Source organism: Rhinatrema bivittatum, chromosome 6 (genome assembly GCF_901001135.1).
Source record: "Rhinatrema bivittatum chromosome 6, aRhiBiv1.1, whole genome shotgun sequence".
In the NCBI taxonomy this organism is placed as follows: domain Eukaryota; kingdom Metazoa; phylum Chordata; class Amphibia; order Gymnophiona; family Rhinatrematidae; genus Rhinatrema; species Rhinatrema bivittatum.
Genome location: NC_042620.1, coordinates 101,357,520 through 101,374,066, shown reverse-complemented (window position 1 = coordinate 101,374,066; position 16,547 = coordinate 101,357,520). Strand labels below are relative to the sequence as shown.

The 16,547-nt window shown below is 43.6% G+C and overlaps 1 protein-coding gene across 9 annotated transcripts in view; it reads left to right on the top strand.

Moving 5' to 3' along the window:
• The window catches only part of LOC115093628 (sodium channel protein type 2 subunit alpha-like), a 523,144-nt gene that overhangs the window by 375,638 nt on the left and 130,959 nt on the right, over positions 1 to 16,547 (top strand). For 8 of the 9 annotated variants that reach the window (XM_029605666.1, XM_029605660.1, XM_029605661.1 and 5 more), the window contains one exon: positions 2,654 to 2,776. The exons of the other annotated variant lie outside the window; for it this stretch is intronic. In XM_029605666.1, coding sequence (XP_029461526.1) covers positions 2,654 to 2,776 — 123 coding nt within the window. The remainder of the gene's footprint in view (positions 1 to 2,653; positions 2,777 to 16,547) is intronic. 9 annotated transcript variants of the gene reach the window in all.

Here is a 16,547-nt window from a genome sequence, read left to right as displayed (position 1 = left end):
TGCTTATAAATAGAGTTAAAAAATAGACATAATACATGAGAATGGTAAACTGACATTTCTGACAATGCTGTGTTTATGTAAAAAACATTGGTAAAGTATTTGGACTTTTGGCATATCAGTCAACCTGTATGTGTATATCAATTGTTACTACCTTTTTTGGTAAATATATATTTTCAGAGGATCACAATGCCACTTTCATATTTATTTCATAGATGTCATAATTACTGTACCTTTGCTATTGTGACACATATATGTAGCTCAGATTTTAAAAGGGGGAAGTTCACGTGTTTTGTGCAAACTGCAACAAATTTCTTTGGCCAGCAGTAGAATTCTTCTTAAACCCAATTACGTAGCATTAGTTTAATTTGTTAATTATTAACATATCTATTAATTCTGAATTTATATAATTTCCCCTTTAGCCAGTAGCCAGAGTCAGGGGAGTAAGACCCACTGACTACTATTAAATCTTTAAGAAGCTTGAGAGCACTGAAATATCTGCAGAGATCAAGATTTGAAAGGCTTAGGATAAGGCAAACACCTAGACTAGCAAAATATACACATTCACCTGTTGAAAAACACAAAAATGCCCTGAATACCTAAAAAGCTGGAAAATACAAATTAAACAAAATAGACAAATCCCCCCAGATAAGTGAATGATATTGAAATGAGAAGCTAAGAAAAGGATTATTATTGTGGATTATGAGCCGCGCTGATGTCACCATATGTGGGATTAAGAGGCAGTAAGAAGACCACCTGATGCATCATTGAACAAAACATGGCACCGTGTCAGGGTGCTTTGTAGCTATCACCAGCTAATTTCTGTTAAGAACATTTTGAATATTGCATTTTGCTGTTTTTGTAACACATGTGGTCATTAATGAAGATCTGATACTTTAACGATGTTTTAATTTGCATGGGATAAAAAATATATATGAGGTCCATATTCAGAAACCAGTTAGACAGACAAAGTAATAGTTTTCCACCTAAATGGCTTACCCGGCTATATTCAGCCCTTATCTGGCTAATAAACTAGAATTTAACTGGATAAATTAGGGGCGGTCCAGGACTTGAGTTAGCCAGATCAGTTAACCAGCTAACTCCAATATTCAGCATTAGCCAGATGACTTAGCCAGCTAAGGGGGTCATTTTCTAATGCTTATTGCATGCGATAAGCGGCTATTGCACGCAAAAAGTCCCTTTTCACATGCAATAGCATGTGGGGGGTGGCGAGGGGAGGGGAGGAGTCGGGGCGGCGAGGTGGCTTACCTTATCGCCCCTGTCTTCACTTGCAGCGATAAGGTAAGCCATGTTATCGTCGCCAGTAGCGCGCCCAATAGCACAACCTTTCACGGTGGTGCTATTGGCCATGGCCACCTTCCACGGTGGTGCTATTGGGTGCGAAAGCCGGCAGCGATAACACAGCGGTGGTGCGATGGCTGCCAGCTTTCGCAGGCCCGCCCTTCGTTACCAATAGATTCACCATTCTGCGATAGAATGGTGAATCCAGGCCTAAGATAGCCAGCTATATTTAATAGTGTGGCTGCACTATTGAATATTGAAGTCAATAAGAATCGGAAGATGAACAGAAGCATTGTAATAAAGGGCTTCTGTTCATCTTCCGATTCTTATTGTCTTCACTGTTACACAGCCAACTGGATCGGCTTCCGCTTTGTTTTTTGGGTCCTGCACTATAGAATATGTCTCCAAAGTTAGCCGAATAACTTTATCCGGCTAAAGGCTAGATTCATCAAACTATCGCATGCGATTGGAAAAGTGTGTTTTATGGTAATGGCCTATTTATTGCAATATGCGCTATCTTAGCACTTCACATAGGTATTACCACAGAGTGCAATAACTTTTTCACACTTTGCAGTAATACCACAATTGTTGCAATTCTTACTTACAACAGAGAGAGAGAGAGAGACTAGCTATAAGGCCCTTCTAGTAGTTAGGTATTTAGACCTCTATAGGAGGCCCACCTAGTAACTCTAGATGAGGTTTAGGTAGTAGTGTAGGGGTTAGAGGCCATGTTGACATTCAGAGTGAGACGTACGAACAGAACAGTATACTCTTGTGAAGATTTGATATCCTTCGGAGTGAGGAAACTCACACAAAGATGAGATTTGTACAATGTTCTCTCAACCTAGCTTGATGGACGCATGCGAAAAGGCCATAACGTGAGTTGGAAAATAACCCCCTAATTTTGCTATGTGGACTGTGTCTGAATATAGACCTGTATAAAAATGAGTAACTTATAATAAAACAGACCTTATCTCAAACTTTGCCTATAGAAATATAGAGTGATACACTAATTGAATAGTGGTTCTACATTTATATTACCCACATTCACCTATTTTCTTTACTATAGGTACTTTTCTGATTGACTTAGCTTTCTTTCATACTTGAATGGATCATTTTCAAAATGACAGGTAGTATAACCTTTATAGTTTATGTTCTCTTTTACCAACAGAATTTTATTGACTGATATTTCCAATATGACTTTTCCCTTTTTATTTTTCTTTCCTAGACCATAATAGGGCTTCAAGAAGGAGAAAGTCAAACCTTAATGAGTCTTGAAAAGCCCTTGGTACACAATGCATCAATCTGTATGGAAGACAATCTGAATAAATATTTGTTTTTGGTTTTTTTGTAGGTCTCTTTGATTAGCTTAATTGCTAATGCCTTGGGGTATTCAGAGCTAGGTGCCATTAAATCCCTTAGAACACTAAGAGCATTGAGACCTCTCCGAGCCTTATCACGATTTGAAGGGATGAGGGTAAGACAAAATAAATGATCCTGAAATAATGCATACATAAAAATGATACATGCAAAATAAAGGTAGAGAATGAAGAATTTGTGCAGAAATGTTCTTGTGCCATCTTGCCTTTTTCCCATCATTAACAGATATGCTGAAAGTTGCTTTGATACATCACCTAAAGTCATATGGGATCACACATTAGTTTTGGTTATTTAGACAACTTCATGGCCTAAATAATCTGTTAAAGAATCATCAGATGCATAGATGTATTGATGCTTCTAACAGCATTACTAGGAATAAATAAAGAATGAATTTATAATCTGTGGGGTTTATTCAGATACCCAGGTCAATGCATGTTTCCCGCATAGATAGACCAAGGAAGCGAAAATGAAAGACTCTTCAATCTGATTGAACAATGCTGCCTTTACTGGAAAGTAAATCTCCTCAGTGTAGATAGCAGCCTTGAGATTTATATCAAATTCTGTATTTTAATTCAGCAGAATTTTTTATGATTTACTAAATTTCTGTTAATTTTAATAGAAACATAGAAATGATGGCAGAAGAAGACCAAATGGCCCATCCAGTCTGCCCAGCAAGCTTTCATACTTATTTTTCTCATGCTTATCTGTTACTCTTGGCCCTTATTGGTAACTTTTTGGTTCTAATTTCCTTCCCCCCTGCCACTGAGGCAGAGAGCAGTGCTGGAGCTGCATCAAAGTAAAGTATCCAGCTTAATTGGTTAGGGGTATTAACCGCCACAATAAGCAAGCTACTCCCACTCTTATTTGTTTATCCAGCCTGTGCAATTCAGTCCTTGTTGGTTTTTGTCTGAATATAAATCATCTTTTCATCATTCTTCATTCATTTATATTATAAAAGGACCCTGTAAAAATAGTGAGAAGAGATCCACTTTTCATTGTAATGAATTCCACAATAGAAATCTATATGTAATTTTGTTATCTGGAAGCCAAATTTAGGATTTTAGGTAGGAAGCTGAAATCCAGAACCTCCAGGGTGGCATTCTCTGAAATGCTTCCTGTTCCACGTGCAGGTCCCCAAAGGCAGGCAGAGCTCCAGAGTTTCAATGCGTGGATAAGACGATGGTGCAGGGAAGAGGGATTCAGCTTTGTAAGGAACTGGGGAAACTTTTGGGGAAAGGGGAGACTTTTCCGAAAGGACGGGCTCCACCTTAACCAGAGTGGAACCAAGCTGCTGGCACTAACTTTCAAAAAGGAGATAGAGCAGCTTTTAAACTAGAACAAGGGGGAAAGCCGACAGTCACTCAGCAGTGCATGGTTCAGAGAAATGTATCCTTGAAGGATACTAATGAAACAGGAGAGTTAGGGCATCCCAACAGAGAGGTTCCATCAAAAGCAAACATAGTTCATATGCCTATATGTAAAAAATCACCAAAGCTAATGATTACCGAATTATCCCAAACAACTGAAAAGCAGGTTGTTAAAACAAGCAAAAACCACACTTTGAAATGTCTGTATGCCAATGCCAGAAGTCTAAGAAGTAAGATGGGAGAGTTAGAATGTTTAGCAGCAAATGATGAGATTGACATAATTGGCATCACAGAGACTTGGTGGAAGGAGGATAACCAATGGGACAGTGCTATATCAGGGTACAAATTATATCGCAATGATAGGGAGGATCAACTTGGTGGGGGTGTGGCACTTTATGTCCGGGAGGGTATAGAGTCCAACAGAATAAAGATCATACAAGAGAGTAAATGCTCAGTAGAATCTATATGGGTAGAAATCCCATGTGTGTTGGGTAAGAGTATAGTGATAGGAGTATACTACCGTCCACCTGGACAAAATGGTCAGACAGATGATGAAATGCTAAGAGAAATCAGGGAAGCAAACCAATTTGGCAGTGCAATAATAATGGGAGATTTCAATTACCCTACTCACACAAAGGAGTCAGCGGTTAACCACAACACATAATCAGATCACCAAAAATGTGGAACCCAAAATACAACACTTTAATTAATAGCCTATGAAGGTGTCAGCAAGCCTTGACGTTATGTGTTACTTTCAAGTAGACACTAACCGGTCTTATCTATCATCCACCTTCATCATTATTTTAATGCAACACAATATTTTTTCTTCTTTTTTCTATTTTCAAATTAAAACAGTCCTCCATTCATATGAACAAAAATGACTCTTTCATATGTAGTTAGTAGGAAAGCCCTACACTGGCCGGTGTTTCGCTGGGTAAGCTTCCTCAGGGGCGTATAGTAATAATTCTAACAAGAGCCACATATCCATTTGTTTCCTTTTCAAGATGGTTGAGACGTCTGGTCCCGTCTAAGAAGATATGTGGCTCTTGTTAGAATTATTACTATACGCCCCTGAGGAAGCTTACCCAGCGAAACACCGGCCAGTGTAGGGCTTTCCTACTAACTACATATGAAAGAGTCATTTTTGTTCATATGAATGGAGGACTGTTTTAATTTGAAAATAGAAAAAAGAAGAAAAAATATTGTGTTGCATTAAAATAATGATGAAGGTGGATGATAGATAAGACCGGTTTGTGTCTACTTGAAAGTGACACATAACGTCAAGGCTTGCTGACACCTTCATAGGCTATTAATTAAAGTGTTGTATTTTGGGTTCCACATTTTTGGTGATCAGATTTCAATTACCCCAATATTGACTGGGTAAATGTAACATCAGGACTTGCTAGAGACATAAAGTTCCTGGATGTAATAAATGACTGCTTCATGGAGCAATTGGTTCAGGAACCTACAAGAGAGGGAGCTATTTTAGATTTAATTCTTAGTGGAATGCAAGATTTGGTGAAAGAAGTAACGGTGGTGGGGCCACTTGGCAACAGTGATCATAACATGATCAAATTTAAACTAATAACTGGAAGGGGGACAATAAGTAAATCTACAGCTCTAACACTAAATTTTAAAAAGGGAAACTTTGATAAAATGAGGAAAATAGTTAGAAAAAAACTGAAAGGTGCAGCTGCAAAGGTTAAAAGTGTTCAACAGGCTTGGACATTGTTTAAAAATACAATCCTAGAGGCGCAGTCCATATGTATTCCGCGCATTAAGAAAGGTGGAAGGAAGGCAAAACGATTACCGTCATGGTTAAAAGGTGAGGTGAAAGAGGCTATTTTAGCCAAAAAAAATCCTTCAAAAATTGGAAGAAGGATCCATCTGAAGAAAATAGGATAAAACATAAGCATTGTCAAGGTAAGTGTAAAACATTGATAAGACAGGCGAAGAGAGAATTTGAAATGAAGTTGGCCATAGAGGCAAAAACTCATAATAAAAACTTTTTTAAATATATCCAAAGCAAGAAACCAGTGAGGGAGTCGGTTGGACCATTAGATGACAGAGGGGTTAAAGGGGCTCTTAGGGAAGATAAGGCCATTGCAGAAAGACTACATGAATTCTTTGCCTCCGTGTTTACTAATGAGGATGTTGGGGAGATACCAGTTCCGGAGATGGTTTTCAGGGGTGATGACTCAGATGAACAGAACGAAATCACTGTGAACCTGGAAGATGTAGTAGGCCAGATTGACAAACTAAAGAGTAGCAAATCACCTGGACCGGATGGTATGCATCCTAGGGTTCTGAAGGAACTCAAAAATGAAATTTCTGATCTATTAGTTAAAATTTGTAACCTATCATTAAAATCATCCATTGTACCTGAAGACTGGAGGGTGGCCAATGTAACCCCAATAGTTAAAAAAGGCTCCAGGGGCGATCCGGGTAATTATAGACCAGTGAGCCTGACTTCAGTGCCGGGAAAAATAGTGGAAACTATTCTCAAGATCAAAATTGTAGAGCATGATTTAATGGGACACAGTCAACATGGATTTACCCAAGGGAAGTCTTGCCTAACAAATCTGCTTCATTTTTTTGAAGGGGTTAATAAACATGTGGATAAAGGTGAACCAGTAGATGTAGTGTATTTGGATTTTCAGAAGGCGTTTGACAAAGTCCCTCATGAGAGGCTTCTATGAAAACTAAAAAGTCATGGGATAGGAGGCGATGTCCTTTCGTGGATTACAAACTGGTTAAAAGACAGGAAACAGAGAGTAGGATTAAATGGTCAATATTCTCAGTGGAAAAGGGTAAACAGTGGAGTACCTCAGGGATCTGTATTGGTACCAGTGCTTTTCAATATATATATAAATGATCTGGAAAGGAATACGACGAGTGAGGTTATCAAATTTGCGGATGATACAAAATTATTCAGAGTAGTTAAATCACAGGCAGACTGTGATACATTACAGGAGGACCTTACAAGACTGGAAGATTGGGCATCCAAATGGCAGATGAAATTTAATGTGGACAAGTGCAAGGTGTTGTACATAGGGGAAAATAACCCTTGCTGTAGTTACACGATGTTAGGTTCCATATTAGGAGCTACCACCCAGGAAAAAGATCTAGGCATCATAGTGGATAATACTTTAAAATCGTCGGCTCAGTGTGCTGCAGCAGTCAAAAAAGCAAATAGAATGTTAGGAATTATTAGGAAGGGAATGGTTACTAGAACGGAAAATGTCATAATGCCTCTGTATCGCTCCATGGTGAGACCGCACCTTGAATACTGTGTACAATTCTGGTCGCCGCATCTCAAAAAAGATATAGTTGCGATGGAGAAGGTACAGAGAAGGGCAACCAAAATGATAAAGGGGATGGAACAGCTCCCCTATGAGGAAAGGCTGAAGAGGTTAGGGCTGTTCAGCTTGGAGAAGAGACGGCTGAGGGGGGATATGATAGAGGTCTTTAAGATCATGAGAGGTCTTGAACGAGTAGATGTGACTCGGTTATTTACACTTTCGAATAATAGAAGGACTAGGGGGCATTCCATGAAGTTAGCAAGTAACACATTTAAGACTAATCGGAGAAAATTCTTTTTCACTCAACGCACAATAAAGCTCTGGAATTTGTTGCCAGAGAAGGTAGTTAGTGCAGTTAGTGTAGCTGGGTTCAAAAAAGGTTTGGATAAGTTCTTGGAGGAGAAGTCCATTAATGGCTATTAATCAATTATACTTAGGGAATAGCCACTGCTATTAATTGCATCAGTAGCATGGGTTCTTCTTAGTGTTTGGGTAATTGCCAGGTTCTTGTGGCCTGGTTTTTGGCCTCTGTTGGAAACAGGATGCTGGGCTTGATGGACCCTTGGTCTGTCCCAGCATGGCAATTTCTTATGTTCTTATGTTCTCAGTATTTGTTTTATTTTTTATTTTTTAATTGCTCTATAAGTCCCATTATTTACTTCTTCAAAAAATTGCGATATCTGTCAAAATATCTTCAAATTTTTGTCATTAATGTTGCGGACCCGGTCGCTAGCCTAGCGACCGGGTCCTTACCTTTGTCCTTCCCCGGGAGGCCATGACAGGTCGCGGAGAGTGTCGGGCCTGCCGGGCCGCGTTGTGGCGGCGTCTCCACGAGGGAGACGCCGCCGAGGTCCGATCTTAGCTCCACCCCTCCAGGAGCATGCGCGCGCGAGAAGGAAGCTGCTAATTGTTCAGCACCTGCAGGCAGAGGACAGCCCCCTAGATGACGTCAGAGACCGGCAAGATACTTAAGCCGGCATCTGCCTGCTCAGAATTGCTTAGCAACGAAGTTTCTTTTCAGAGAGTGTAGTTGCCATCCTGCAGTTCCAGCTCCTGTGATTCCTGCTTCTGTGACTTCTGCTCCGGTGACTCCAGTTCCTGACTCTTCAGCTTCTGTGACTCCTGCCTTGCTGATCCTGATCTAGTCCACGGTATCTGTTTCAAATTCCCTAGCTTGATTCTCTGGCTCTTGACCTCAGCCTCTCGTCCGATTCTCTTGTCTGCCGCTTGCTTCAACTTCTGGATCGTCTTCTCATCTCTTCGCACCACCACCGCCTAAGTCCCAGCGGTCCAGGTCCTCACAGGCTCCTCCTGGAGGGATCTTGGACTTCCAGGGTGAAGACTTCCTCTTCATTACCGTCGCCTTAGTCCCAGCGGTCCAGGTCCTCATGGTCTCCTCCTGGGGGGATCTTGGACTTCCAGGGTGAAGACTCCCTCTTCACTACTCTCGCCTAAGTCCCAGCGGTCCGGGTGCTCACGGGCTCCTCCCGGGTGTACCACAGACTTCCAGGGTGAAGCTTCTACACGGTACTCGGTTAGCTAGCCACCAACCTGGTCTTCTCTTCAGCGGAGTCCAACTTCTCTTCCAACTCTTCTCTGCAAGGCTGGCCCAAGGGTCCACATTCCTGGTCACAACAATTAATACAAAAAATTAATTCTTACTCTTACTGTATTTTAAATGAGAAAAAAACTTACCTTATCTTGATGGAGGCAATTTTCAATTCATTCAAATTAGATATCTGGCTGTATTCCTTGATATACCACCACATACATTCTACATTTTGAAAAGTTCATATGTAACCCCTTTTTAGTGAATGGGCTGTATCCTGAGAAACATAGAAATGACGGCAGAAAAGGACCAAATGGTCCATCCAGTCTTCCCAGCAAGCCTCTTATGGTAGTATCTACCACACCGTGCAGGTTACCCCCATGATTTCTTAAGACTAGTAGCTGCTGCTTTGTGCAGTTATCCCCAAGCCTTATGATAACCCATAAAATATTTACTGCTAGCAACATTTTTACTGGGTGAAGAGCCTTCTTGAAGATTCAAGAAACAAAGCGGTAGTCGATCCAGCTGGCTGTGTAACAGTAAGACAAAATGAGGATCGGATGATGAACAAGCCCTTTATTAAAATATGCCCGACTCTGGCCGAGTTTCGCTCTTAAATAGAGCTGCCTCAGGGGCAACTAAAAGCAAATATACAAACAAATAAAATTAAAATCAATAAACATATATAGATGTACAAACTCAAAAGCTTAAAATAATACATGCATATGTGACAAATATAAATAATGGTATACAAACAGAATGTGGATTAAGAAACAAAAAACCATATTGTGTACAAGTACATAACTAAAACACTGTATTAATGTGCATATAATATGAGACTGGAGCGGAGGACTTTGTGTTAGAAAAACTATGTTCTGATCATGATGGAAAAATAAGTGGTGAAAGCAGAAACAAACAGAAAAAACAAGGATGAATATATAAACTGAAATGCTTACTCAAATGGAGCAGGACTGAAAAATAACCTGCAGGGCTGGTGACTCAGTGTCATACATAGGCTAGAGAGAAAAAAAATAATCACATCAAATTCTGGAATCTGTATAAATAGAAATAAAATAAAAAATAAAATATAAAAATGAACCAAGATAGAGGTTTCCTACACAATTATTTACCTGCTGTACCTTGAAACACTGCTTGCATTAATATTGCGCCATAAATGCAGGATTTAATCGACTTGACAGGCCGGATTGACCACCGCCTCCAGGACCGTCACTGTGAAGTTTGAACACCCTGATGTGTTGCTATTGAGCGATCTTACTCTCCTCCCACTATGAAGCCCACTAGCAGTGGTGTTCAGTCTATCAAGTCAGCAGCTGGGTCGTGGGCACCTTACTCCAGAGGAAAGTCTCAGATGGAGGGACTCCGGCTTGTGCCTGTACTGCGGGGTTTCCGGCCACCGCCTCCAGACTTATTCTATCCATCTGGTAAACTCCCGGGCCTAAGTTCGATTGGGGTCCTGAACTTAGGTACTACTACTCCGGACCCTCAATTATCCTTGCCAGTCACGCTAACCTGGAACTCCCATCCTTTTCCAACCATGGCTCTAGTTGACTCTGGAGCAAGAGGGAGTTTTATCTTGAAAGACCTGGTACACCTTTTAGGCATACCTATTCATGCCATAGAAGTCCCTCTGCAGATCGCCTCCATCCACGGCGAACCGCTACCTCGGTGGATCTCTCAAATTACAGCACCTGTTTGGCTACCTTCTGGTGCCCTCCACGAGGAGGAGATTGAACTTCTCATGTTGGAGAAATCCATCCATCCCATAGCTCTGGGATTGCCATGGCTCCAGCATTACTCCCCCCAGCCTTGCAGTTCACCAAATGGAGTCCTGCTTGATGCCAACAATGCTTGAAGAAGGTGGAGCCTTCGTCTGCAGTCCCCCTTGCAGTATCCATCTCTGGTTTTCTGCCTCCCAACGGGGACTTCGAGGACGTCTTCTCTAAGCAGAAAGCAGATATCCTTCCGCCTCTGCGTAAGTTTGATTGTCAAATTGACCTGCTACTGGGCACTGCCCCTCCCAGGGGTAGGACTTATCCTTTGTCTTTACCTGAAACCCAAGCCATGACCGAATACATCCAGGAAAATTTGGCTAAGGGGTTTATCCAACCGTCCACCTCGCCTGCAGGAGCAGGTTTTTTCTTTGTTAAGAAGAAGAATGGGTCATTAAGACCTTGTATCGACTACCGTGGGCTAAATGCTTTCATCTGGAAGGATCGGTGCCCGTTACTCCTGATCACTGAACTGTTTGACAGCCTACAGGGCGCTACTGTCTTTACTAAACTGGACCTGCGGGGTGTCTACAATTTAGTTTGTATTCGCCCAGAGGATGTCTGGAAGACAGCGTTTAACACAAGAGTCGGACATTATGAATACCTTGTCATGCCTTTCGGACTCTGCAGTGCCCCTGCAGTATTTTAACGAATGAAGAACGAGATCTTTCGTGACCTCTTATACATGAAGGTCATTGCATATCTGTATGACGACCTCATCTTCTCGAAGAACCTGGAGACTCATCGAGCTGATGTCCGCACCGTGCTCCAATGGCTTCGTGAAAATCACCTGTTTGCCAAATTGGACAAATGTTTATTCGAGAAGTCCAGTTTGCCATTCTTGGCATATATCATCTCCCAACGAGGTTTTACCTTGAACCCTAGTAAGCTAAAGGGTATCCGCAATTGGCCCCATCCAGTAGGCCTACGGGCACTTCAAAGATTTCTCGGATTTATCAACTACTACCATCATTTTATAGCGAATTACTCTGTGTTGGCCACACCCCTCACAGCCATGACTAGAAAAGGCAGCGATACAAGAAATTGGTCCCCAGAAGCCCCTTTCAAAATCTTAAGAATGCCTTCTTTTCTGGACCTTGTCTGCGCCACCTGGATCCAAGTCGCCCTTTTGTTGTCAAGGTTGATGCTTCGGCTATTGGTGCCGGGAAGCTCTAAGTCAGCAATCCACTCGAGGACTCTTCTACCTTGTTCCTTCTTTTCCCATGAGTTCTCCAGTACTGAACAGAATTATAGTATTGGAGACCGGGAATTGCTGGCCATTAAGCATGCCCTCGAGGAATGGCGCCCCTGGTTGGAGGGCACGCAGCACAAATTCACCGTCTATACCGACCACAAAAATCTCGAACATCTTCGGCATACCCAGCGTCTTAATGCTCGCCAGGCCCTCTGGGCTTTATTTTTCTCTCGATTTGATTTTGAGCTCCAATACCTTCCGGCGGAGAAGAACCTCGCTCATTTGATCCTGATGGCATTCAAGAAGAACCCAGCCATATAATTGATCCTGCTTGCATCTGTCTTTCCACCACCTTCACCGTCCCAGCCGTAAAAACCATTGTGCTTCGTCGACTCTGTGAGAGGGTCCTACACTGGGCGCACGACTCCAAACTTGCTGGTCATCCTGGGTGTGCCCGGACCTTGGGGCTACTACAACATTTCTATTGGTGGCTTACTATGGTTTCTGACACCTGTGCTTTTGTGGACTCTTGTATCACCTTTACCCAGCAGAAGCTTCCAGTTGGTCGTCCTTGGGGCCTTCTCCAGCCGTTGCCTGCACCTGATGAGCCATGGACTCATCTTTCCACGGATTTCATCATAGATTTTCCCCATCCAAGGGAAACACAGTAATCTGGGTCATCATAGACCGCTTCTCCAAGATGGCCCATTTTGTGCCACTGCCTGCCTTGCACTCAGCCCCAGAGCTCGCACGTCTTTTCTTTCAACAGGTGTTTCGTCTCCATGGCTTGTCCACAGATATCGCCTCCGACAGAGGACCTCAATTCGTCACTCGCTACTGGCGCTCCTCTGCAGGAAATTTGGAATTAATATCAGCCTGACAACTGCATACCATCCGCAAGCCAACGGCCAGGCCGAGCGTACCAATCGCTCTCTGAAGAACTTCCTGCGGTCTTATTCTAACGATCAACAGGATAATTGGGCAAAGCTCTTGCCATTGGCAGAATTCTCGCACAATTCTCATATGGCAGCCGCCACCAGAGCCTCATCGTTTTCTATAGTCTACAGCAAACAACCACGGCTTCTCTTACCAGTTCCTTTGTCAGTGCCTTCCCTGCAGCTCAGACCACTGCTGATACTCTGCAAGTCACCTGGAATCAGACGAATAAACATCTTCGCCAAGCAGCTGCTCAAGCCAAGAAGGCCGCCGACTCTCACCGTCGCCCGGCTCCGGAATTTCAGCTAGGCCAAAAGGTCTGGTTGAGTACCTGCTACATCCGGCTAAAGTTACCTTGTCAAAGGTTTGCTCCCAGGTACATTGGTCCATTCCCTGTGACCCGACGTATTGGACCTGTTACCTACCAACTTCGGTTACCACCCACCTTGGGGGTACGCAATTCGTTCCATGTGTCACTACTCAAGCCAATGATACTTTCATGGCCATCACGTAAAACTCCGGTGCCATCTCCAGTTTCCTCCAAGACCGATACCACATATTGGGTTCAAGAGGTCCTGAATGTCTGGAGAAGAGGACGCCATTGGGAGTACCTTCTCTCATGGGAGGGTTACGGACCTGAGGAAAACTCCTGGGAACCGGCCAGTAACATCCTGGACAAAGGATCCTCCTTAAGTTCCACCGTGCCCATCCGGGCAAGCCCCGACCTCCAAGAGGGGCGTGTAAAGGAGGGGGTGCTGTTACAAGTCCCAGCCATGTAAGGCCCATGCCTGAGCCTACTCACCCTAGGAGCTCAGCTGCCAGCCCCGGTTAACCTTCGCTCACGACGGTGGGCAGCCGGCTCCATCCCCGAGCGCCTGCTGCCACCTCTTCCGCTTCTGACTCCTGCACGGTTCCTCCTGGCCCCCGGCAGGCCTCTCCACTCAGGCCGCAGAGCGACACCACCACCCTCCTTCCTCTGGGCTCTGGCTTAGGCGCACATGCACAACTTACGCTTTTTTAAAGGGGCCGCGGCAGGAAAGTAGCCTGCGGCCCCAGATGATGACATCACTGGGCCTCTGTATAAAAGGCAGGGACCAGCCACTTGTTCCCTGCCTTGGCAACAGGTCTCCACGATTGCTCGTGTACTAGTTGCTTGTTCCTGGTTCCTGTCTTCGTTCCTGTCTTCAGTTCCTGTCACCGTTCCTGGTTCCTGTCCCTGCGTGTTCCCTTGTCTGCCCCTCGTTCCTCGGACTGATACTTTGGTATTGACCCTTGCATCGCCTGGACTGATTCTCTGGTATTGACCCCTGCATTACCTGGACTACGCTTGGACTGATTCTCTGGTATTGACCTCTGCTTCGCTTGGATTACGCTTGGACTGATCCTCTGGTACTGAGCCTTGCTTGTCTAGATTACGTCTGATCTATCTCCTAGCTCTGACCTCTGCTTCGCTCCTGGTACTGTGTCTTCCTGCCGCCTGCCCTGACTCCAGCTTGCCTTGGACCCTCCTTGTCTCCTACGGACCTGGCCTCTCAGGCTTCGGCCTATCTTTACCTGGACACCCCCCATTCTCCTTTGTACCTGTTGGCATCTGGGTCTTTGGAACCCTGCCTCGTCTGGACCATCCTCGGCCTTCCAGTACCTCTGCTGGTCTCTGGCGTACTCTTGTCTACTTCAACTGGGAGTCGTCTTATGGAGGCCCGCCTAAGTCCAGCCAGCCCCGGCACCTGAGGGCTCAACCTAAGGGGAATGTGGGCTAGTATTAACGAAGCTCCATTCAGCCTCCGTCTCCTAGCCTGCTCCGCCACCCGACTGGGGGGACCCGTAGGACTTGCCCTGCGGGTAGCGCCAACCCCAACTCAGGCCACGGGTCCACCATCAGTGCAAACATATCCTTTTTGAGATATGAGCTTCAAATCTGAACACAGTACTCAGGTAAGGACTCAAAAGGGACCTGACAATGGCATTATCACCTCATTTTTCTTATTGGTTATTTCTCTCTGTATGCAGCCCAGTATTTTCTAGCCTTAGCTATCGCCTTATCACATTGCTTCACCATCTTTAGATCACCAGACATTTCCCCAAGATTTTTCTCTTGGTCCATACACATCAGGTTTTCACCCCATCACATACAGCTCTTTTGGATTACTGCATCCCAGATGCATGACTCTGTGCTTCTTGGCATTGAATCCCAGCTGCCAAATCTTCGAGCACTTTTCAAGCTTTCTGAAATCACTTTTCATTCCCTCTGTTCCTTCATGTGTGTCTACTCTGTTGTAGCTCTTAGTAACTTCCACAAATAGGCAAACATTACTTTCTATCCCTTCTGCAATGTCACTCACAAAAATATTGAACAGAACTGGTCCCAGTACCGATCCCTGTGGCACTCCACTTAACATGGTTCTCTCTTCAGTGTAGGTTCCATTTACCATTACATGCTGCCTCATGTCAATCAAAAGATCTTCATTGGCTCCCAGTAAACTTTAGGATTCTCCATAAATCACTTACAATTATTCACAAAAGCATACACCATCAGACCCCTCTTGACCTGCTACACCCACTCAAATTTCACTCTACGACCAGACCCTTAACGGAAGCTTACAAAGGATCCTTACATGTCCCTCCAATCAAAGCAGTGCACCAATCTTACATCAGAGACCGGGCATTCTCAACAATAGGTCCCTCCATCTGGAACACCATGCCACCGGACCTCAGGCAGGAAACCTGTCTCATAACTTTTAAAAAGAAACTTAAGACTTGGCTTTTCTGTCGAGCCTTTCCCTGTTCCTAAACCAATAGCTTGATTTAGAATTGATCCCAACTCTACTGTGATTAAACAAACACTAAGTACTCATACGTTATAATGTGATGGGCTCCTTGCCCCCCTCCCACACCTTCTTCTGTAAAACGTTATTTATCTCTGTTCTCCCCCCTATATTTCCTATCCCCAGTTTTTGCACCCCTGTTACAATGTAACTTTTTGCTTCTTCAATCTGTGTCTCCTGTTATTTGGTTACGGTTAACCGCTTTGTTCGATGTAAACCGAGTTGATTTGATTTGTATCAAGAAAGTCGGTATATAAAAGCCTTAAATAAATAAATAAATAAATAAATAAATAAATAAACCAACCAATTTGTAATCCATGCCCCCACCTGGGCGCACACTCCAAAGCTTCTGATTTTATTCACAAGCCTCCTATGTGGGACCATATCAAAAGCTTTGCTGAAATCCAAGAAGATTACATCAAGTGCTCTTCCTTGATCAATCTCTAGTCATCCAAACAAAAAAAAAATCAATCAGCTTTGTCTGACTGGACCTTCCCCTGCCTCGGGTCCAGTAATCCACTCAATTGCAGATAGTTCACTATCCTTTCCTTCAGCAAGGTCTCCATTGATTTTCCCAGCACCGAAGTGAGACTAACCAGTCTGTAGTTTCCAGCCTCCTCTCTGCTAATACTCTTGTAAAGTGGGACCACCAATACTCTTCTCCAGTGCCATGGCATCACTCCTGTTTCCAGGGATCTATTGAACACATCCTTCAGTAGACTTGCCAGCACATCTCTGAACTCCCTCAGTATCCTGGTATGTACCTCATCTGGCTTCATGGCATTGTCCACTTTCATTTTATTTAGTTCATCCCATGTATTCTCTTCTGTAAACAGAGTTTTGTCTGTCTCATCCTCATCTACGGTCTTGTCAACCATCAACAGTCCTTCTCCAGGTTCTTCTT